The sequence below is a fragment of the Homarus americanus genome, unplaced genomic scaffold (genome assembly GCF_018991925.1).
Source record: "Homarus americanus isolate GMGI-L3 unplaced genomic scaffold, GMGI_Hamer_2.0 scaffold19824, whole genome shotgun sequence".
In the NCBI taxonomy this organism is placed as follows: Eukaryota; Metazoa; Arthropoda; class Malacostraca; order Decapoda; family Nephropidae; genus Homarus; species Homarus americanus.
In genome coordinates this window covers 912,005-935,000 of record NW_024746380.1, presented here as the reverse complement: position 1 = coordinate 935,000, position 22,996 = coordinate 912,005, and the positions used below count along the sequence as shown (strand labels likewise).

General features: G+C 40.9%; 2 protein-coding genes and 1 long non-coding RNA gene across 5 annotated transcripts in view; 1 reads left to right on the top strand and 2 right to left on the bottom strand.

Moving 5' to 3' along the window:
• Positions 1 to 1,264, bottom strand: part of LOC121879222 — a 15,006-nt gene extending 13,742 nt beyond the window's left edge. Inside the window, exons 1-2 of the mRNA XM_042385819.1 lie at positions 1,158 to 1,264; positions 27 to 97 (exon numbers count right to left, since the gene is read on the bottom strand). Of these exons, the coding sequence (XP_042241753.1) occupies positions 27 to 93 (67 nt within the window). The 5' untranslated portion in view covers positions 94 to 97; positions 1,158 to 1,264. The remainder of the gene's footprint in view (positions 1 to 26; positions 98 to 1,157) is intronic.
• Positions 1,265 to 7,314: 6,050 nt separating this feature from the next.
• Positions 7,315 to 9,020, top strand: LOC121879230. The gene is made up of 3 exons (XR_006091296.1): positions 7,315 to 7,481; positions 7,998 to 8,153; positions 8,689 to 9,020. It is a non-coding gene; the product is annotated as an uncharacterized LOC121879230 (long non-coding RNA).
• Positions 9,021 to 10,478: 1,458 nt separating this feature from the next.
• LOC121879227 (carbonic anhydrase 7-like) lies at positions 10,479 to 19,556 on the bottom strand. 3 transcript variants are annotated; one of them, XR_006091295.1, is made up of 10 exons: positions 19,381 to 19,556; positions 17,163 to 17,293; positions 16,074 to 16,263; positions 14,212 to 14,432; positions 13,592 to 13,711; positions 13,048 to 13,236; positions 11,901 to 12,173; positions 11,471 to 11,533; positions 11,040 to 11,286; positions 10,479 to 10,987 (listed from the first exon to the last, which is right to left on the bottom strand). XR_006091295.1 is itself a non-coding variant. In XM_042385824.1 (9 exons), the coding sequence occupies exons 2-8, from the start codon at positions 17,207 to 17,209 to the stop codon at positions 11,494 to 11,496; spliced, it is 1,080 nt and encodes a 359-aa protein (XP_042241758.1). In that variant the 5' UTR covers positions 17,210 to 17,293; positions 19,381 to 19,556; the 3' UTR covers positions 10,479 to 11,286; positions 11,471 to 11,493. The 3 variants fall into 3 exon arrangements, 2 of the variants coding, with proteins under 2 accessions (XP_042241758.1, XP_042241759.1); XM_042385824.1 differs by having other exon boundaries at positions 10,479 to 11,286; XM_042385825.1 differs by having other exon boundaries at positions 10,479 to 11,286; positions 19,423 to 19,556.
• Positions 19,557 to 22,996: the final 3,440 nt, after the last annotated feature.

Sequence of the window (22,996 nt, the reverse complement as noted above, 5' to 3'; positions counted from 1 at the left end):
AATAAACAGTGTGATAGGAACTTTACCTTCTGAATAAACCTTGTTGATTGTGACTAGGCAGGCCAGCCACATCCAGACCCACAGCCGGCGCATTCTTCTGCAGGATAGATAGATAGATAGATAGATAGCTATTCAGTGAAATAGCTACACAAATTCACATTGATTCAGTAAGTAAAGTACAAACAATGTAAGTACTGGTATACATTCTAAATACGTCTGGTATATAAACAATACGAATACCAACCTAACAGAACCCATCCTATACATTAACTTTTCCATCGATATACAAACATTAGACACGGACAGTACAGGTATTGAAAAATGTACAGTCACAATCAAAAGTTTCGACCCCCCCCCCCACCACCCCCCCTCCCTTGGGTTTTCGCCGATGTCAGGGTCGTTATTATCTCACAGAAAATCGTAAAGATATTTTGTTTTGGTGTGAATACATAAACAGTGAATTAATTTTTCCATAGAGTTAAAATACAAAGAACAAATATGCACTAATATGCGAAGTTATATATTTACGAGTTTACAACATCACATGACTCTGAAATAAAGTTGTAAATTAGATAATGAACAACTGCCTGGCATAACCCTGTAAATTACAAGAACAAATAATAGCAATTATTATGGGGAGGAGAGGGGGGGGGGGGGTTTACACAGAATTTACACAGATGTAAAAAAAATATATAGACAAGATGAGAGGAACGTAAATTTAGCATACCAGGTAAGTAAACTATAGCTGTTCTTCATATGATGGTCTTAGTGTTCTTATACAGTTGTTACTAAATAATATATTGTTGTTCCTATGTAGCTGTTACTATATTGTAATTTTTCTATAGTCGTTTTTATATGGTTCTTATAGTCAGATTATTTTTCCCTTAATCTTTAGGTAAAATAAGCCAGGGTGTCTAATCTTCAGGTGATCCCTATAGAGTCTTCTGTGCATCACCCGTAGCGTTAGGAACACAAGCAATATATCAGTCCTCACTCATCATCTCAGTGCCAGATGAACTTATAGATGACAACTACGACTCATTTCACACACACACACACGCACACACACACACACACACACACACACACACACACACACACACACACACACACACACACACACAGACGGTGAGATCACATATGGAGTCTCTTCTTACCTCGTTTCCGTCTACTGTGGATGAAAAAAATAATGGTAATACAGTTAGTAGAGACAGTGAGTGGTGCTCTTAACTTCCTCTAACACACTGACACGCACCTACTGGGCCACTGTTCATATAGCCATGATAACACTTATCTCACTCTCCCTAACCTGGAGGTAAGGGAGGAGGGGGGGCGGGGGCAGGAAGAGAAGACCACAGAACCTACATAAGATTGTCAAGGACGAACTAATTAAATGGTATTGTAGAAGTGGAGGTTCCAGTGCCTTAAAGTTTTTCGTTGTCACCTCACCAGTTGGAGGATTAATTATTTAACGAGTCTCAGGTGTGTTTAATGATGTATTTCTACCTGTTGTATGTGGTAATTGAAGGTTTGTTCAGGGGAGGTCTAATGATTGGTCTTTGAAATGGTTAATTTTTTCCTGGATCAAATGCCGAACATAGTTATATTAGTGTAAGAAAATTAATTGGTTCTCAGGTAGATCACTTCCAAGACATTTTACCAAAACTCCTAGTGGGAAAAATTTCACATCAGATTGATACGAATCGATCCATCAGTTCAGAGGAAGTCGAGCACAGATGGATGAGGGGGATGATATGCAGCTGTCGATACAACATACAACAGCTGCACCTTAACGTAAATTTCACCATGTCGTTGGATTTGGTGAACGTAAATCCGAAGGTCTTGGAAACACTTTATATCTGGAAGTGTAAATGGGCACTGTAGTCTTTCTGTCGGGACACACGAAGGCAGTATGATCGGTACTGATGCACTCTAAGGCCCCTACACATTAGGTACCCAATTCACAGCTGTGTGGACTAGTGATGGACGGGTATAATCCAGCGACCCCTAGAGACAGGAGACGGGCAGTGTAATCACCTTTAGTATACCCCCCCTTTTACTGCTAATGATTCATATATCCAATGCATAACTGTTTATTTTCTTGAAACTTTTTACCCCAACGCCCAGGAGACACCAGAGCGGGAAGATCAGGACACCAGCTCGGGAAGATCTTGTTCAGTTACTCACACAACTTTCACCACACAGCTCTGCTTATAGTGTACACAATAGTTAATGAATCACGTAAGAATTATTTAGTAGTTGTTGCTGAAAGGATTTTATAATCTAAATAAAGTTTAAAAATGTTCAGCTCAACCAAACTAAACTTGATCTTACTCACCAGGGTCAGGTTAAGTTGTCCACGTTCAGACGGATGGTGCTTAACTAGCTAAAGGAAATTAATGTTTCTTCTTGGGGAAAAAATAACTCGATTTATTTCCTATTAATATGAATGAATTATCTTAGATCATAACAGATAACGACAGAAGGACGATAACTTCAGGAAGAATTTTGTTGAGAGAAAATTATATATACCTGTATACTGTAAAATGGAGGAACATGTTAATAATCAATATTAATTAGAAATTTTCAGTATCATTACTAACCTAACCTAAATTAACCTAACATAAACTAACCTAACCTAACCTAACCTAACCAACGGGAACTGAACTATTAAATTTGTCTGGTCCTTTCAGTCATTCACACATTCATAATTATCCATTTACCACTGTGGCTGCCCCCCCCCCCCACCAACAACAACACCAGCTGACACACTATCTTAACTCACTCAGAGACGCAATTCTTGGAACTTGTTACAATCACTAATTTACCCACAACCCTTCCCTGAGGAGAAGAGGGGTGGGAATTGTACTTGTAGGTCTTGGGCGGGTGGGGGGAGTGGGTGACAGCCGGGACAAGGTGAGGTTGTGATAGGATAGGGGAGGAGGGAACTCACCAGGTGTGTGAGAAAGGTGAGGTGCGGAGGATAGGTTAGGTTAGATTAGGTTAGGTTAGATTAGATTGGATTAGGTTAGCGTTATAGTGTTTAATCATCGAGTGAAACAAGCTGGGATGTACGCAGATGATTACCTTTTAAAATCTCCTTAAAATCCGCAATCTGGCCATTAGTGTAATCTCTGTCGGGGTATAGCGGCTGTTATCATGTGTAGTTTTCTCTGAGGGGGAGGAAGAGAGGGGTGAGAGGGAGAGAGCGGGGTGAGAGGGAGAGAGAGGGGTGAGAGGGAGAGAGAGGGGTGAGAGGGAGAGAGCGGGGTGAGAGGGAGAGGGGTGAAAGGAGGAGAGAGAGAGAAGGGAGGGAGTGAGAGAGAAGGAGAAGGGTGAGAGGGAGTCAGGACTAGATAGTGAAAGAGGGAAGGAAGGAAGGAAGGAAGGAACGAGGGAGTGAGAGAGGGAAGGCAGATGGCATCAATTCCTGTCACAATTTATCGCCAATTTTCTTAGTTATCGTCAATTATTAACCACATTCCTCAATTATCACCTATTTTACTCCCTCAAAAAAAAAACACACATACACACACACACACTACATCCTTGACCACTGATGGGTCAAGACGTACCTGGCGCTCCTCTGGGAGCAGCCAGGTCAACTGTTAAGTTGGCCCATACCAACTCCCTCCCCTGAACCCTCCTCCCCACCGGAATATCAACAAGTTCTCACCAGAAGTTACAATTTCATTTAGAAAAGGAATGGAACCAGTGTTGAACAGAGGTGAACAATGGTGAACAGTGCTTAATTCAGTGAGAACAACTCAGCAGTAACAGACTGAAAAGCTTAGGCTTGCATTCATTAGAGAGGCGTAGAGTTAGGGGAGATATGATAGAGGTGTTCAAGTGGGTAAGTGGGATTAACAAGGATAAAATGGAAGATGTTCTGAAGCTCAGTAATAACGAAATAACTAGAACAAATGGCTTTAAATTAGATAAATTCCGATTCAGAAAGGATATAGGCAAGCACTGGTTTGGTAATAGAGTTGTGGATATGTGGAATAGGCTACCGAGTGCTATAGTAGGATCGGGGACGCTAGGGAGCTTCAAGACGAAGTTGGATAGGCACATGGAAGTGCTGGGATGGGTGTGAAAGGGATCTGCCCTGTATGGGCCAGTCGGCCTCCTGCAGTATCCCACTTTCTTATGTTCTTATGTTCTTATGAGTCGTACCCAAGGTAACCTTCACACAGTGAGGTCCCAGGTACCCAGTGATAACGGCCCGTGAGACCCAACAACAACCAGCGATGTGTTAATCCGTCTAGGATAGGCAGGACTGGGACCACACCTCACTCATATAACACCATCTGTGAGGGAATTACTACACCACGTGAGGTCCCTCAACACCATCTGTGAGGGAATTCGTACACTACGCGATGCCCCTCAAAACACATCTGTGAGGGAGTTACTACACCACGTGAGGCCCCTCATAACACCATCTGTGAAGGAATAACTACACCACGTGAGGTCCCTCATAACACCATCTGGGAGGGAGTTACTACATCACGTGAGGTCCCTCATAACACCATCTGTGAGGGAATTACTACACCACGTGAGGTCCCTCATAACACCATCTGTGAGGGAACTACTACACCACGTGAGGTCCCTCCTAACACCATCTGGGAGGAAGTTACTACACCTACATTAATCTGTATGTTCACTGTATGTTCCTTTACCTTTCTCTAATGAAGACTTTTGTTAAACCACCAATGTATGTAATAAGTCATTTATGACCAATGTATATTTTCAGCCTTCGGGCTGCAGAACTTTTTCAATAAACCGTTAATTATTATTATTATTATTACACACACACACACACACACACATACACGTAATAAGCTGTTTCAACCTGAGTAAGGTTAGGTTAGGTTAGGTTAACGATAGGGGTATTAAACTTAAAGTGAAATAAGCTGGTGTGGTGAATCTTGAAATGAAATAAGCTGGGGTAGTTAATCTTGAAGTGAAATAAGCTGGGGTGGTTAATCATGAGGTGAAAGAAGAGACAAGTGAAACAACATCATTTCCAATTAATCACAAGTGTGTTGCATGCAGGTACAGGCGATTAGAGCCGATAACAACGATAATGCGGTAAAACAGTCTGATTGTCGGTGTTTGATTCATGTGATTGGAGAGATAGTTCTTGTGGTCCATCTCTGTGACTCACGATTCTACTGCGCATGTGTGGAGGAGACACATGACGTATGAGGCAGAAACAGAATCACCTGAATATTCGATCCTAAGTTATTTCACCTGTAGATTAACCCTTTTAATGCTATGTGGAAGGGTTAGGTTAAGTTAGGTTCGATCAAAACTCTGAGTCCTGTAGCTGTTATGTTCTGCTGTTGCCTTGTTACGAAATAACCTGTGGCCTTCACTACATCCTTTCTCTAGAACCTTCTTTGGTCATCATTATACACAATCGTTTCCTGTACGTCAGAGACTTGATATGGCCAGGTCCCTCCCAAATAGATATAACTCTAAGTTGTCGTTATCTGGGTGATGTTGACATACTTGTGAAGCTGCATATGTGACTGTCTGTCTCCATGGCCGGTCACCATGTGCAATATGTAGTTGGGTAATCCTTAACCACCAGGAACACGAGGGGGAACAGCTGGGGTGAGCGAGGAGTCTGTTATTTTGTACTGATGACCTGTGGGGCGGTGGTGCGGCCGACATTACCACAGATCGATATTGACAACAACTGCGCAGTTAACAATCTCTCTCACAAGGTGGAGTTTCATCTGTCTCACGCACTTTCACTCATTATCTTGGCTAAGGTGGCCAAGATGAATGTGAAGGTGAACTCCTGTGGGCACTTCCATAAAGGGGGCCCTTACAGGTGTATTTCAACATACAGTAACAACATAAGAACGAAGGAAACTGCAGCGGCCCATACTAGGCAGTCCCGTTTACACCCAACCCCTATCACTCATATATCCATCCAACCTATATTTGAAGCTATCCAGCGTATTCGAGTTAATGATGATGTTTGGTAACTTGTTCCACTCATCCACTACTCTATTTCCAAACCAATGTTTGCCTATCTCGCGCCTAAATCTACATTTGTCTAATTTAAAACCATTGCTATGAGTTCACTCCTGGTTGGATAGTTTGAGTACCTTTGTTATTTCATATTTGTTTAGCCCAGACTTCCATATATACACCTCGATCATATCGCCCCTCACTCTACTTCTCTCGAGGGAGTGCAAATTAAGATGCTTTAACCCCAGATATTATGTAAATAATATTGATTGTGTGTTAAAGGAATATCCTTCCTTCCTTAGGCTTTAGTAAGCCCTTTTATAATAATTATACTGTATATACTTGTGACACTTGCCAGATGCTTCTGGTGTTATTGTACAGGGGTACCTAGTGACAGCACTAGGATCCCTCTTCCTCTATCAAGGAATAAATATTGAAAATTAATTGAATGTTTTAACCTGTCTCTGTACTCAAGGTTCCTAATGCCCGGGATAAGTCTTGTCATCCTCTGTATGCCTTTGGTAAAGCCGCGGAGGCATGGTACTCGGCAAAAGTGCTGACGTGATAGCTACTAGCGTCTTACTCATGTCATGTTAACGGGAGCGCTCCACTAGCTGTGAGTAACTAGCGGACTAGTGGATTTCCGCTCGCCTAGAAGTTGGTAATCACTCAACTTTCAGTCACTAGTGTGTTAGTGTAGCAGGCAGTTGTAATTAGCAGCGCTGGTTGTTTGACTCATAACAATGTTAATGACCAAAACTTGCTTGTGGCTGAGATTTTGAAGAGGAATAGACATATGGCACAAATTTTTTAGACAAAACTGAACAGAATCATTGCGGGTGGGAATAGACGCCACGTGTCAATAACCATTAGTATGTTAGTGCTGGCATGCAAAGACTCCTTTCGTTCGCCTCTTGAGCCAAAGTAGTAGTAATAGTCTCGAGTAAACTCGCCAATTCTACACGCTCTGACAACTTCCCCTGGGTTCAACAGGTGGGCACTACGGTGGAGGAGGCGCAGTTCACGTTTTAGATGTACTGTACAAGAGCAATAAGTACGTGCCTTGGCTTTAAACCCTACCGCACTGACCGGGGTAAAGAAGAGGACCACTAGAACACCTGCCGGGTAATGAAGACTCGGAGGGAGATAAATACCTGCAGTAAAACTCAACATTACGGGTCAACAGGGAAGAGGAAGGAGTCACCCAACTACCACTCTACTTTATGTATATTTTCTTAACCCATGTGAAATTTTGTACACACACACACACACACACACACACACACGTGATGCAGAAATATTATCATGCCAACTTTGAATCCCTAAACTGGTCCCACAATTACGTCAGTGATATATGTTCTCACGCAACCAATTTCTCGGTAGTGACATAAAGCAAGAACCCAAGTGATTCTCCTCCTCACCTGACTGTCTCTCCTCCTCACCTGACTGTCTCTCCTTAATTATCTCCTCTCCTCAACAGTCTCTTCCTGTCAAAGGTAACTGTCTCAACAACAACCATCACCTTTGACATAGTAATAACCTCTCTCCTCCGGGACATAATATAGTAGTTAAGAAAAAAATATAATACGGTAGAGGAAGATAAGTTAAACAGCTAACTACAAGAAGCAATGGGATGACCTTGCATTAATAGGTTACTTAATTATTAAATAAAACAAAATATTTCTAATGCGCATCGCTATTGTTTACATATCTATTTTCGTCCGTTGGGGAGTATCGTACTAAATCACCCCACCTTTGTTGAGTTATTGTCTATGGTTCATTTGTCTACAGTTTGTATCAGTTTTGAATCTTTGGTGAAAAATGTATCAAAGTGCACGATACTGTATATTCCTGAACCATTATTTATTTTTTTTTAGAACCAATTCTGTGTGAAATGGTACAAATATTTCAGATGTGAACTGATACTGCTGGTGTATGTGTGTGTGTGTGTGTGTCACCAACAGAATGTAACAAGTACTGTATCGAGTTATTTCTTGTTTGTCTTCATATAGGCGCTGAGACACGTAGAGTGAGACATCAACACCTGGTCTTCCCACTCGGGGCAGTCAGGTGATGATACAGTCTTCTTACAAGGACGTTTTCTGTCGCCTCCTGTATAGTGGCAGGTGTTTCCTCTCTGGGTCCAGCGAGCGGAGACGACTATCACAGTAAGTGGAACAAAACTTAATTAAACTTAGCCTAATCCAACTTAGTATTTTGTAATATAGTCCAGGTTAACCAACCAAGTTACCTAGTTTAACTTGACACACCGAAAGTAACATAAATTAGCCGAATATAATCTAACTTAACCTGCCTAAGTTAACATATGCTTAAACTAACACACGAGGCATTACAACTGACTTCAAGGACCTGGAACTTATGCGATAAGCTGCATTATATTGAAGTCTGATGCACGACGACTGTATAAAGCAGTACAGGTCTTTCACGAGAGTATTTTAGTATGATATTTTTTTAGCTTTCAACGTGCCAGCCGTTTGATCTGACAGCGATTCTTAATGTACGTGTATCCACATTGTGTAATACCCAAAGTCCTGACTGGACTCCTTTAAGGACTCTAATCTCTGAATCCTTTGGGAAAAAACTGGGGAGAACGATATGAACTTATCTCTTAAATAGCCTAAACAAAGTTAGGTTGGGGTCGGCTTGTGACTTTCCTTCATTTTGTACAATTCTTTACCACAGATGGTACTGCAGTGAACCGTCTGGGAGAGACATGAAGGAAGCCATGGTGTGCGCTCAGGGAACAAACCAGAGTTTATCATCACAAACACTGGCGAGTTGACGACGAGAGATATGATGGCAGGCCTTGTATAGTACAACTGGCCTAGGAGCTATACACAGCTGTACGAAATCGACAGTTGTTTGTCGGCGTCATAGAGCCACTCATTTCCTGGAATATCGTACAGATCACGGAGGTCTAAATGCCCCAATATATTATGTTTTCTTCATGGATTCTGTACATGTTTAGCTGTCATAATATCCAGCTATGAAGTCCTTTTTAGCGGTTCTAGGACAACTGCAAGAAGACTAAAATTAATAAAACACTGATAAAAATGGTGGATACGTGGAACAAATTGTGGATACGTTATAACATTTAAGAATTTATTGTCATGTATCTCACTAAAATTGCAAGTTGTGGTCTACTGCCCTCAGAAACTCCGGCACATGGCTCTTGTATAATGGTTACTATTAAGGCTGTTGAATCTCGATAACATTTCCGCTTAACCTTTGTAATAAAAAAAACCAATTCTTACCGACAGGAACAGCCACTAACAGCTAACACCACCAAAACAACAACAGCTACTAAGCCCCACTGACAGCAATAGAGGTCGTACACAACAAACCCTTACTAACAGCAACAACTATTAACAACCATATTACCAAACAACAACAGCTAATACACAGTTAAGCTACGTTTAGGCCTCACCATCCCCCACCCTCCCCCTTACAAAAATAACTCATAAGATAAGGTCTATTTAAGATAACGGCTTTAGATAACCTGGCCCACCTCCTCTATCTTGTTATCTGTGCACTTCGGCTATCTACTAGAATCTGTCTTTTATCAGGGGTTGGTATGGATGTCAGTTACTGCCCCCTGTTGTCTGTCTGTCTGTCTATTTATCTCCCGTCTATTTCTCAACTGTGTCCTATTCTATCTAATTTTGCTTTCTGTCTTATTTCATTCATGTCTATGTCTCTTGTCTTCCTCTGTCTCCGTTTGCTGTCTTTTCGTGTGTCTGCTTTATCTTCCTGTCTGTCTATATATGTCTCCTGTCCCCGCCTGCTCTCTCTCCTGTCTCTTTTTGGTGTCTCGTCCCGTCTCTCTCTGGTCTCTTAGTCTGTCAGCAACTGTCTTCTCCTGCCTGTTTGCTGTTATTAAATATTTCCTACTGTCTTTCTGCTGTCTCCTGTTAGTCTAATACAACCGCCTGTCTCTCTCTGTGGTCACATCCTTCTGTCACCTGTCTAATTCACTTTCTCTGCTGGGTTTAATTGTCCCCTCCTGTTTGTCTTCTGTCTACACCTGTAACCGTTCATTCCCGTTTGTGGTTCCTTTATGTGGCCCATGGTTCCCTTATGTGGCCCCCTGATTCCTTCATGTGGCCCCCTGATTCCTTCATGTGGCCCCCTGATTCCTTTATGTGGCCTCTGGGTTGCCTTACATCCAGGGATCCAAGAGCAAGGTATTACCCATACTGTGATTTTCAGCAAAATCTAATTTTTGGCCCAAAACCACCAAAACTGTAAGACTTTACACCTTACAAAATTTTTGACCAAATTATACTTTTTTCTCGGAATTGAATTTTAAGGGATTTAACTAATTATGTACTTTCAGAATAACACACAAACCCTAAATCACACCTTGGAAACCCATAGTCGATGAGTTGGTCCCTTCTTGTGCAGTCTAAACCTTAAATACTGTATGCATGTTATCTTTCACAAAATCAAATGGCATTAGGTAAACACAACAAGAAACTTCAAATTTTATTCTCACTTTGTATTCATAATCTGGGTTACAGCAAATGTCTTAAATTTGTAATATCAGTCAAATTTAACTCCTCCTCTCCTCCTTCCCCCTTTCTTAACAAGGCTGGGAATACAGGAATACAAGTTACTGTATTTGTATAAGGCTCAGTCACTAGTCACATTCTACCATGTAAAAAAAACGGTTTGGTGCCACATAACTCTCAAATGTGATGTCGACTCGGGTGGCGGTCACAAACCTCTTCCCTTTCCTTTTAATACATAAGCTTAAATTTTAATAACAAGGATACAGTCAGCTTGAGAGTTAATGTTAACACTGATACACACAGACTGTCTCTTAGTATGTTGTATGTGTTAAATCTGCGAGTGTGATCCTGATGCCTCTGTCACAACCTCATCTTAACCTGTCTACTGTCTACCATAAATATTTTACCATCAATAAATAACAAACTGTACCGTCTCTAGGTGTACATGTATGACAGAGGAGTGTACTTGACTGTGTGTGTGTGTGTGTGTGTGTGTGTGCAAGGCATCTCTACGAATAGGACCTGTGTGTGTGTGTGTGTGTGTGTGTGTGTGTGTGTGTGTGACTATGCAGTATCTAAGTGAGAACTTGCAATAAAAACCGTAAGAAAACCTGCTGAAATATCTATACAAAAATTACCAAAAAACAGCAATTGTCAACCTCTGGGAGTAGACAATACCTGGCCCTGATCTTGAGTCTGTCAACTTCATCACGAAGCTTATCTCTTGAGCCCAACGCACTCCCAGGCCACCTCCACCAGGTTGAGAATTCTGTCAAGATATTAAGTATGACCAAGGGACAACACGCATTAAGTCACGTATTAATTAGAGGTAAATAATGCTAAATGATTTATGATATTGGGAGAGAAAGTGAGCCATTTACAGGTGAATAAAGGTAACGTCAAGTTCAATAATATGAATCTAATACAAAATAAAAGAATACTGTATTAGTTACCTGTCTAGCCACATGAAGTCTCACTACACACATACGATTTTGTTTCCTTCCTTCTGGCCGTAACTGAGGGAACACAACATGATAAGCTTATGCTGATTCAAGTACTGAAGTCACTTTAGACCACAGATAAAAAAATATCACAAATAAGTCATTAGCAAAATAATTTAATCTCAGGTTAACTCTTTACCTCTGATTCCCTTTCTAATAATTTACTTGTCTGTGAGAGGCAGGTAAACATCCTCCCTTAGTAAACAAGAATATTTGTTTACATTCAATAGAAAAAATGGTAAACAGTATATGAATCCTACCCTGCATGAGATCTCACCTTGTCGATAATTAGTGCACCTGAATATACCTTTTACAGGATATTGGCTCACCTAAATAAACCTATAGATTCTTGTAGTTCACCTGTTGGGGGACCTTCACTCACCTGAACAAAACTTCCCTATCTCCCAAGGGCTGTACAGGACGGAAGTTGTTGGTGATGTACTTATGTCCAGAAAGCAGGTGGTCCTCGTAGTCCACCATGTGATACTCAGCTCCGATGGTGTTGGTGGGATGCCCAAGTTTCTCTTTGTTGTGGTTCTTGGCTGGCAGTTGTCTAAGGGAGCTGAAGAAGAAGGGAGACACCAGCAAGGGTCGCCTGAACACCGTCCACATGACGTTCTCTGTGCAGGGTGGTGTGGTCAGCGACCCATTGTACCTGCAGATAAAGTCAATACCAAGTGGGGTGCATGGGAGGCCGTAGGGTGCATGGGAGGCCGTGGGGTGCATGGGAGGCTGTGGGGTGCATGGGAGGCCGTGGGGTGCATGGGAGGCTGTGGGGTGCATGGGAGGCCGTGGGGTGCATGGGAGGCCGTGGGGTGCATGGAAGGCCGTCGGGTGCATGGAAGGCCGTGGGGTGCATGGGAGGCCAGGATGTGGGTTGAAGCAGAACAGAATACCAGTTATGAGAGAACCTAACACACCCTTTATTTATCTTGCCAAGGAATAAACTATATCCTTTTGAGTTGTTCTGAAAATACCTATAAAACTCCTATAGAATTAATGAAATTTTTATTATGATTCAAACTTGTAACCAAAGCTAAGAATATGTCTGAGTGTAATAATTGTGTGGTAGGTTCAGGAGATAAATTTCTCTCCTGAAGTTATCCATGTCTTTAAGATAAACCCACGATGATAAACCCACGATGATAAGTGACCTAACTTGACTCTCAAAGCCCAAGGTTAAACCACAATAAGATCCATTGATAAAACATCGATAATTATCAATACAAATCGAAGTTATATTTTGTTTCGTGGAAGTTGGTCTTGAACTCTATACACGTACAGTGACTTGTGACCATCTGTTTATAGCCAGACTAATATACAATACTCGAGGCAGACAATACTGAAGACCATAATTATTACTCTCTAAGTGTGTCAAATGATTTAATACAATATATCTCTGGGCTATATTGGTGAATATATATATATACTAGAGAGGAGGTAATGTGAGAGGATATAGCAGCTGTACTATATTATACGACCAGTTATGTTAGTGAGCAGAAGAGGACCTGTTAACACCACCCATGTACCTGTAGAAGATGGATGGGTCGAATGGCAGTAGTTGGCGGAGGTTGATGGGTGTCACGGTGTCATCAGGTAGGGTTGTCATACGTGCAAGATACGTGAACCAGTGCTGGGTGGCAGTTTGGTGGTCTTGTGGGGTGTAATTACATCTGGGGTTCGTTCCATGCCCCACCGGTCGGAAGTAGCAGTCACCTCTGATGGAGAGAATTTACACATTTTCAGCAGTTTTCGGAACCTGTTTTGGATGCAACGTTTCTTGATTCCTACAAAAGATTATCTGGGTTGGCTGTCACAACCATGTCCTGAATTCCAATCCCGGGACAGATGGCTAGGAGCTGATCGCTACTCCAAAGTCGGGTATTAATTATAGATAATCTCTTCAAAAGTAACAAGTCTTGTGGAGCTTAATACCAAGATTTTTATACCATGTTATCCATTCTGTTTATAATTTATCCGTTTCCTTCCATTTATTCACAATAAGTTAGAGTAATGTTCATTGAAGTAGACTCATTTTTTTTATCCCCGCCCTCTATTGTTCCCCAAACTTACTGTGAAATCAGGTCCTGAGAGAACGAGGACACTTCAGGTTCAAAGCGGGACTCTTCCAGCCAGACCCCGATCACTGCCAACCCATCTGGATGCTTGAGAGCTTCCTGTACAGTCCCATACCTAAAGCAGAGAATGGGTCGTGTAGTGTTAACGACTGTGACTCTTTGTACATTATTACAGTACTTACCACTTCCTTCTAATACTTCTATTGAACAAACAAGACAAGCTTAAAAACATCCTCGGTAAAACAACCCATCCTAATTGTTGACGATTTAATCAGATGGTCAGGTATAAGAAATATACAACTCTTGGAACACCCCTCCTGAATCTACATCAGTAACCCAAAATAAACAGTCAACTTTCTACCCAATGTTCATCCGTGTGTGTGTGTGTGTGTGTGTGTGGGGGTGTTCCTTAGTGGTGTGTTCAGAGAGCCACGTAAACTCCATTATACTTGAAGAAACCGGAGAAACACAACAGCATAGGGGCTGTTGTGTTCAGTATTACATTAGTAACTCTTAACTGATATTACCTTAAACAAGTTACTGTTCTTTAGACAAACACCAACAAAATTTAACATACAATATTTCCGCTATTCAATAAACACTGAAGATACTTACTCCTCCTTAACGTGAACAAAGTGCATCTCCCCAGAAAAGGAGCATCCATGCAGCAGATGTTCTGAACCCTTGTCACGCGTTGTTCCCCAGTGGAAGTGGAATGCATCAAGCAGGTAAGTCCCCGGCAGCCCTCCCCCAGACACCGCTGGTCTGTTGCTCGGGTCAGGAAACAACTTCACGTTCAGTGAGTGGCCGTTGTTCTCCAGCATCGTGTCGATCAGCTTCATGAAAAAAAAAAATATATGAATATCAGATTAATTTCACCCGGTACAACAGCCTGTGTGATAGTGTGACAAAAACACCAATAAGTATTATGTTGGCTGATACACGTTACTGTTTACCACTGTTTCCATACCAGCACTGTCTAGGACTCGGGTATTGTATTGTATAGTACATTGGATGTGTACCTCCACGGCCTACAGTATGTACACAATACACCTGCGTTGTCTATGTGCATGATGTAATGTATACCGGCATTGTCTACTGTATATAATGCTTAACCAATTGTAAACTTATATAATGATTTTACTTAATATCTATATATCTATGTGGAATAAAGTAAAGCAAGTTTTTAGTTTAGTTTGCCATACATTACAGCTCAGTTATGACGATCTTTTAACCACGTTTTTTATATCAGTAACAAAGGGACACCGTCAAACAAGAGCGCACACCTGACTACTGTACTGTAATCAGAGCTGGTACAAAGAAAACGTGAAAAATAGTGAACTTAATTTGCTGGAGCTTTTGCAACTTACACGAGTCAACCATGTTAATAAAACTTGCCACTCATCACCAGGCGACAAGATTAATACGGATATAAGAATACTGTTGCTGTCTTTTCCACCTCGTACACTACTTTACTGGAGCCTGGTAAGAAAAATAATATAGGAATAATTTCACCAGGTATAGATAGAAGTAATTATATTCTTAGATAAATGCAACAAAGTCTCACCACTGTTTCGTTAACTTTCCACAACTTTCAAAATCAGATCTATAAGCTTCAGGCCTCTGTAGTTCTCACATTCAAGTGCATCACCATTAATCTTGTAAATATTCACAATCACACTTTCTGCCAGTCGCCTAGAACAATAAATTTCATCATGGTTGCATTAGTCCATTCGGTCACCATCGAGACGCCTGCCTTGTCTAACGCTTCAACATCTCTGCAACTACCCCCAGAGCTCCCAGCCGCCTTTAGATTCTTCATTTTGTCAATTATTTGCATCACCCATTCTCTTTCAATCCTTGGTTTAGCCCCTGAACTGGCTCTGCAACCCTAGACGGCTCCTATCCCATTCATACTCCTCATTCAGTAATCGATGGTCGTGTTTCCTCCAGGTATCCTCGATTTACTCATTATCAACATCCACTTTACTCAATAACATCTTCCTTGTGTCTACCTCACCATTTAACTTGCTATTCTGAATATCCCGTCTTGTGGCCTGGCAGATACTAAATTCCTCTACATTTGTTTGAGAGTTGTCAAAAAGTATTTGCTTAGTATTTTGTTCAGTCTAGGCAACACTAGCAACGTAATGTAGTTAGGAAGAACCTGAGATATACTGTATATATATAATTACTCAGTAAAATAACCTTACAAGTTTGCTTTAACTCATCATGAACACAGACAGCGCAGGCCTTGTTGGGATACAAGCTAGGTAAACAGTAGGTCATTCGGATAATAATAGCCCCAAAAGGTTTAAATAGCTAATTTCCATCGAGAAAACGCCAGGCAAATAAAATGTATAAACTGAGCTTTCTAGTGAGATATGATGCATTAAACTACCTCGGAGACTTGGTCAAGAAGAAGAAAGATTAATGCACGAGATTATTCGACTACCTCTCCCTCCCTGTTTACTCACGCCGTAATTAGTGAAGACAAAAGGAGCTGGTGTGAACTCCTTGACCTTGGTGAAGTCGACGGGGGACTGCTTGCTTCCTAAACACTGTGGCGCCACCTTGCTCCACGACTTGACATCATCGTAGCTCCATTGAGGGCTCGGTGGTAACTCAAGGACACGAAGAAGTTGGCTCTGTGCTGGCTCCACCGTCCTGGTATGAAGATTGAAAAAATAATAATCTACAGTAATTTCCACAAGACCCTTCAATATGGTTTTGTTTTCATTATTTCATCCATTCAAATATTACTTTCCAACTTATCCTGAGACATTTTTGTGATGTTGTAATGTTTAAACAAATAAACAAGTCGCGAAAAGTAACATGATAAGTTTAAAGATAAATGTGAATAGAATTAAGTAAAATAGATTTGTAAACGTTTTTCATACAAAGTTATATATTATTAAGTGATGTGATGTGGGAAAAGCTATCGCCTAGTCTAAGGTTTGTTTACTTACCAAAAGTTAATAGAAGATTACCTCAGTGAAATAGTTTAATTACCAAATATAAATAATTATACATCTGTTATTTAGGAGAAAGCCATATTATGTTTAAGTATTGAACGCATGTGAAGCGGTCAAGGAAGACGCCATGACACCTTGTAGTGAGAGTTGCACAACACCAAAACTAGCAGACGCATCGACTACAATCATTCATTTTATACTACACAAAGCCTTCAAACAACCAATTCTATATCCACAGTAGTTTATTTATTCTGTGCATAATACATAGAAGATTGACCACGAACCAGTCATATTGAAGCTGTATTGGAGTGAAACATCTTCAGCCGACGATCCAGGAAAAACACAACAGTCTCAAGTTAAATTTACGTAATCTTGTTATTATTGTCTGGGTATAATTTTAGACTATATAATCCTGACTGATTATTGTCACTGGTGGTAATCTACAGGTACAGTTGAGTTGGGTTACTCATGTGGTGTCTAGAACATTTAGAGTAGTATAAAATCACCCTTGTGGTATTACGGAGAATTAGGGCAAAATTCAACATCACCTGCCATCCAGTAAAGGTTAATAACACACACACACACACACACCTGACCACCAGCAGAAGCAGAGACAGGATCGACGTCAAGTTAGTCATCTCTGGTAGACAATGGACCCAGGTATTCCTCGTCTAGCAGTATAGTAACAGGACCCAGGATCAACGTCACCCACACTACTCGTCCTGAAAGGTAAAAATTTCATGAAAGGAAGATCACAATTATTAAACAGGTTATTAATACAGGATGCAATGTATTATTTGGTAAAGAGTTAAGGAAGCTAAGACAACAACGTACACACACGTCCCTCATTTCAAACTATCTTCAGTATAGCGATGTCATAAAATTGCAAATGAGGAAAAAACTAAACCGTTAAAGTTAGTTAAATAAACCTTTACCATTCATACCTAAGAAAATACTCGAAAAACCCGAACTAAGTAATATAAAAATCAATGTTGACCTTTTGGGGTTATGTGTTTATAATCCTTTTTGTATTGTTGCTAACATTAACAAAATCATAACTCCTGTCTAGTGCTGCAGCTTAGATCAAACTATAGAGTATATTGTTCAGTTGGTGACAGACGATATCTAACCTTCAACACCGTGCTGAAGGAACACGTTATGCACCTCCAGGCTCCACAAAATGGCTATCGTGTTCAAGAAATTGTCATTTGCTACACCTTCACTTGTCTTATGAGCATATGTCTTGCGAGCATATGTCTTGCGAGCATATATCTTGTGAGCATATGTCTTGTGAGCATATGTCTTGTGAGCAATGTTATGGAACCGCTACCTCCCTTTTGTAGTACCTAGCGTGTGCATAACTTCACCAAATCATTGGTAAAGTCAGCATGTAAATTAATATCATTTTCCTACACAACAGGAAGTGTCACCCGGATAAGACCTTAGTTTCCGGCACCTACATATCAAACCTGAGACAAAATAACTTTTCTATCTGTCCCGGCCCGAGTTATCTACCGTCAGACTGAGGACGAGTTCTTTTAATTAAGAATATTGTAGCTTTTCATATCTATTCTTAGAGAGAATATTTCTAACAGCGAATCTGTCCCTCCGACATATCACCCCACCTCCGACTTGCCTCCCACTCTCCGACTTGCCTCCCACTCTCCGACTTGCCTCCCACCCTCCGACTTGCCTCCCACCCTCCGACTTGCCTCCATTTTGACTCGTTACTAAAAATTAAAATGAAAAAGTAATTTTAATTATGTTCTACCGTGTCCAGAACGTACCAAGAGATCTAATTAACCCCATCAACAACCGAGACCCAAGAACCAGAAGTGTTCAGTATGGAGACTGTACCTGCAGATAGTGTTAAGGTGAGAACAAATTAAAGGCGTATTCAGTACACAACCGTATAAGACATTTAATACTAAGTTGTTTGAGATAACCTGAAAATTAGACATCCCAACTTATTTCACCTGAAGATTAATCACCCTAATGTTACCTAAGGAGGAGGGGGGGGGGGTTAAGTCAAGTAAGTGTAGGTAAGATCAGGTTAGCATTAGTGTGGTTAATGATCTGGTTATATAATCTGGGGTGTTTTTCCTTCAGGTGATATGTTTGTTATTTAAGAAAATTTCATGTGGCTGCAAGATACATAATGATACACGATTATTACATTAAAAATACCCGTAATGAATAATAACGCGTAAGGATGTGTCGAGAGGCCATCCTCCACACTAAATAATAATACCTACACGCCTTGGGAATGAATCAACAACTACGATAGACGAGTTACAAACCCAGGCAAGTCACTGTATACTGGTGGGGCTCCCAGTCCATAAAGTGGCCTTTGGTCACCGAGCGTGGACAACGGGGCTGTCTCCCACCTACAAAGCATTTGGGGATACGTCCAGGAAATTATAATTATCGAAATGTATCACAGCTTGTTGGGGCCAACAGTGGCATTCCCAGCAGTGATATTGATATTGATCTTGTGCTGGCAGGGTGCAGGGAAGCAGCGGCCCTTAAGTGCCAGTACCCAGCAGAAATTGACCTGACATCCATGTCGCCCTGTAAGGACGAGCCATGCTAATATAAGAACATAAGAATGGAGGAAACTGCAGCGGGCCTATTGGCCCATACTGGGCAGTCCCGTTTACACCCAACCCCTATCGCTCATATATCCACCCAACCTGTTTATTGCAAGGTTACAATTTCTAAGGTTCCCGAGCCTGAAAGTAAAACTTTACCTCTAGTCGTGACAAAACGACGACCCGAAACCTCGATAAAGAAAACGTAATCAACCAACCTGACTCCCCAGGTTAAGGAAAGCTCTGTATATTTCACCAACTTTTGTTGACGGCAGCTACCGGTGTATGCTTGTGATGACCAATGAAGGTTTAAAAAATCTTCAACAGACTCGGGTTCCAAAACAAACGGTACCCTGGAGCCTGACAGGAGAGGTACCCACACCACTCCGTCGCTCTGCAGTGACTGAATTGTGTTTGTTACGCCGCGACGCCTGCTAGCTTCCCTCACGTCACGCCAAGATACCAAATAATTCTGATTCCAAATAAATAAATAACTTGTAGATATGAGTCATTCATATCACAGTTGGTTAGGTTAGGTTAAGTTAGGTTAAAATCAATATTTTTGGTATCAGCAGAAAAATCTATATTCAAAAAGATATTTGTTCTTATTTTTGGGACACGGTGCATGAAACGGAAAAGATCCTCGTTATTTGAATTGAATAAAGATGTACACATTATTCTGATACTTTCCTTTACGACGCCCTTATTGTAAAAAAAACAAAAAATAACATCAGAGACAGTAGTGAGTGTGGGTTGGGTTTTCTTCGTCTATTTTTATGGCCAAAGGTCTGACTCCGGACGAAACCTTCGAATCAACCCGAGCGGATCACTGAATCCTGCAGTAGTACAACAGTGTCACTCGGAGCAACGGATTTAAGTTGGATAAGTTTAGGTTTAGGAGGGAGATGGGAAGAAACTGGTTCACAAATAGGGTGGTGGACGAGTGGAACAAGCTTAGCAACTTTGTAGTAAGTGCGGGAACTCTGGAAAGTTTCAAAAGGAGGCTAGATAGATTCATGGATGATAGAGAGTGGTAGTAACTCTCGACAGGAGCTGCCATGCACAGGCCAACCGGCCTATTGCAGACTCCTTATTTTCTTATGTTCTTATGACACCGAGTCATCTCTCACCTCTATAACTGTTCAATCTATTTCCACACAACATATCAATCTCCACTCAATCGTATCCTGACTGAGAAGTAAAATGACTACTTCAGTATACTTCACCATGCTGCAGCTTAGGGTTAAACACTGTCAATCCTCAGGTAAGTTTGTCAAGACTTCACTGAACAAGTCATCTGATGAGATATGGCAGTTGGTGTTTATAGAGAGTTCTGGTCGGAATTTTCCGCCTTCATTACATAAACTATAATATTATGATTGTTCACCTTTTTTAGAATTCCTTATTTTCATTACATACTGTAACATTTTTCTATGTTTAGATCATATTCTTATTTATATTCATGTTATTTAATATTAATTTTGTGTATTGTTATTTATTGTTTGTGTCAGGTTAATAAACTACTGTACAGGTTGTTATTTGTATCGACAACAGTGGCTGGTCTGACTTAACGTATCCAAATGATTCAATGTTCAAGAGAACGGGTCGGAACATTTCGTGTCACTCTAGTGAACTACAGTTGACCAATCATCATCTTTCCTGAGCTTATAGCCAATGAGAATTCTGTGTTGCCCCATGTACAGTAATAATACGTCCCGCACTCACGCTCTGAGAGACTCGCCTACATGGATTACTCTTCCCGCTCAGGACTTTATTTACTGCTAATTATCTCTGCCATATAGTGTATCAGGTAAGGTAACCTCAGCCATTGCTCTAGACCTGAGGGTATTGTCTCAGGTGACTATAGTCTTCCCTGTGGTCACTCCCCGGGCTCCATATTTATATCCTCTACTCTCAACTGGTTTACTGCCATATGTTATTAAGCTTCACCTTAACTCTTCTTTATAAATTTACTCCGTATTTGTTGTCTTAAATGGTTATAGTTACGGTTATTTTGATACTTGCTTGTTTGCTTCACCACGTGTACCTCTGTGGAAAGTAGTAATATTAAAAGTGGGCAACACGGCCGGGCTTTGAAGCAGCGAGAAAATGGGTAAATAACTAAAAACACCAAACAAAACTCCGAAAAACCTTCCCTAACCTATAAATTTTTAAAATCACTTTCGAATTTATGCCCCCCCCCCCTTCTCCTAAGCTGAACACCGAAAAATCCATCACATACTAGACGCCGAAAACACGAATAAGTTAAGCGTTTTATAGTTTTAGGACTTTTTTTTATAAGTTAGGTGGCCTTTTAAAAACATATTTAGTTTGATATCATTTAAGTAAAAATGATAAATAATTCCATAGAGAAATACCAGTATAATGGAAACGAAAGTATTCTAAGATCACTTTCTCTTGGAACACCACATTGGATTGCTACATTATAGTGACGTGAGGTTGATCTAAAAGCATTACTATTTATTAAAACAAAAACAAAGATAATTTGATTTTTGAATTATCAGGGAGGAAGCTATCCACCGCAGTTCGAGCACTGTTTACATGGAAAGGTCACCGTTCAGTGTTAAGATAAAGAACGACTCATTCCCTTTCAACTATCTGGTGTTTCCTGTGATCTTAGCTCGACACACACGCACTAACAATGGCACTTCGTCCGCTCGTTGAACTTAACATTAAGCCATATTTGGGCAAGTGTGAGATTTATTTTAGGAGCATAACTAAAACGTTTGAAGTATTTTAAGAAACGTTTTATACCTATTACTGAGTGATGAACAGGCAATATATGGTACTGTCTGTAATGCTTACTACGATACATATCATTAAAAAGTATACTGTTAAAATTTAGAAGTTGCCAACAACTACTTATATATTGAGTCTTTTATAGGGAGTCAGTTCTTGCCCAGTACTTGCCAATGACGATATACAGCCTGTCTGGCATTGAGGATCTGTTTGGTGGGGTTCTTGGCCAGCCAGATATTTGCCTCAGCCCAGCCAGCCATTCACCTCAACCAGCTAGCCATTCACCTAAGCCAGCCAGCCGTTCACTTCAGCTAGTCAGCCGTTAACCTCAAGCCAGCCTCGAGAGCTGGGTAGCACTCAGTCATAGTAATCTCTTAACACAAGCAATGGCCCTATACAATATTATATTTGTGATATTAAATGTTTCAATAAAAATGCAACATTATTATTCAATTGGGTAAAGGAAAAGTTGTATTGTTTAAATGAAAGAAACTTACTGAATATGGACCTGGAGATTTAGATGGCCAGTCCAAAAGGTCAATTTCATTCGACCTTTCCTCTGACCACTGCTTCATCTCTCGTGCCGTGTGAACAGGGCAGTTATCAAAGAAGTGAACAATATTCATCAAACATAATTTGTTAACACTTATATCATGAATTGGAGCCTTCATATAGGTGAAAATGCTCGACTTAGAAAAATAAAATAGGCGAGTGTGGAGGCACGGATGGTGGGCAGCCTCCAGCAGCTCGAGGCAAACGTCAGAGATGATGATGGGTAATGTAAACTGTTGTACACTGACGAGGAAAAATAAGAGAAGAAGGACGGTATGTTGTGTAGGGTGAAGGACTTGGTATGTTGTGTGGGAATTAGAGAAGGACTTGATATGTTGTGTAGGAGTGGGGGAAGGACTTGGTATGTTGTGTGGGAGTGAGGAAGGACTTGGTATGTGTGTGTAGGGTGGGGGGGGGAAGGACTTGGTATGTTGTGTGGGGTGAGGAAGGACTTGGTATGTTGTGTAGGAGTGGGGAAGGACTTGATATGTTGTGTGGGTGAGGGATGGACGGTATGTTGTG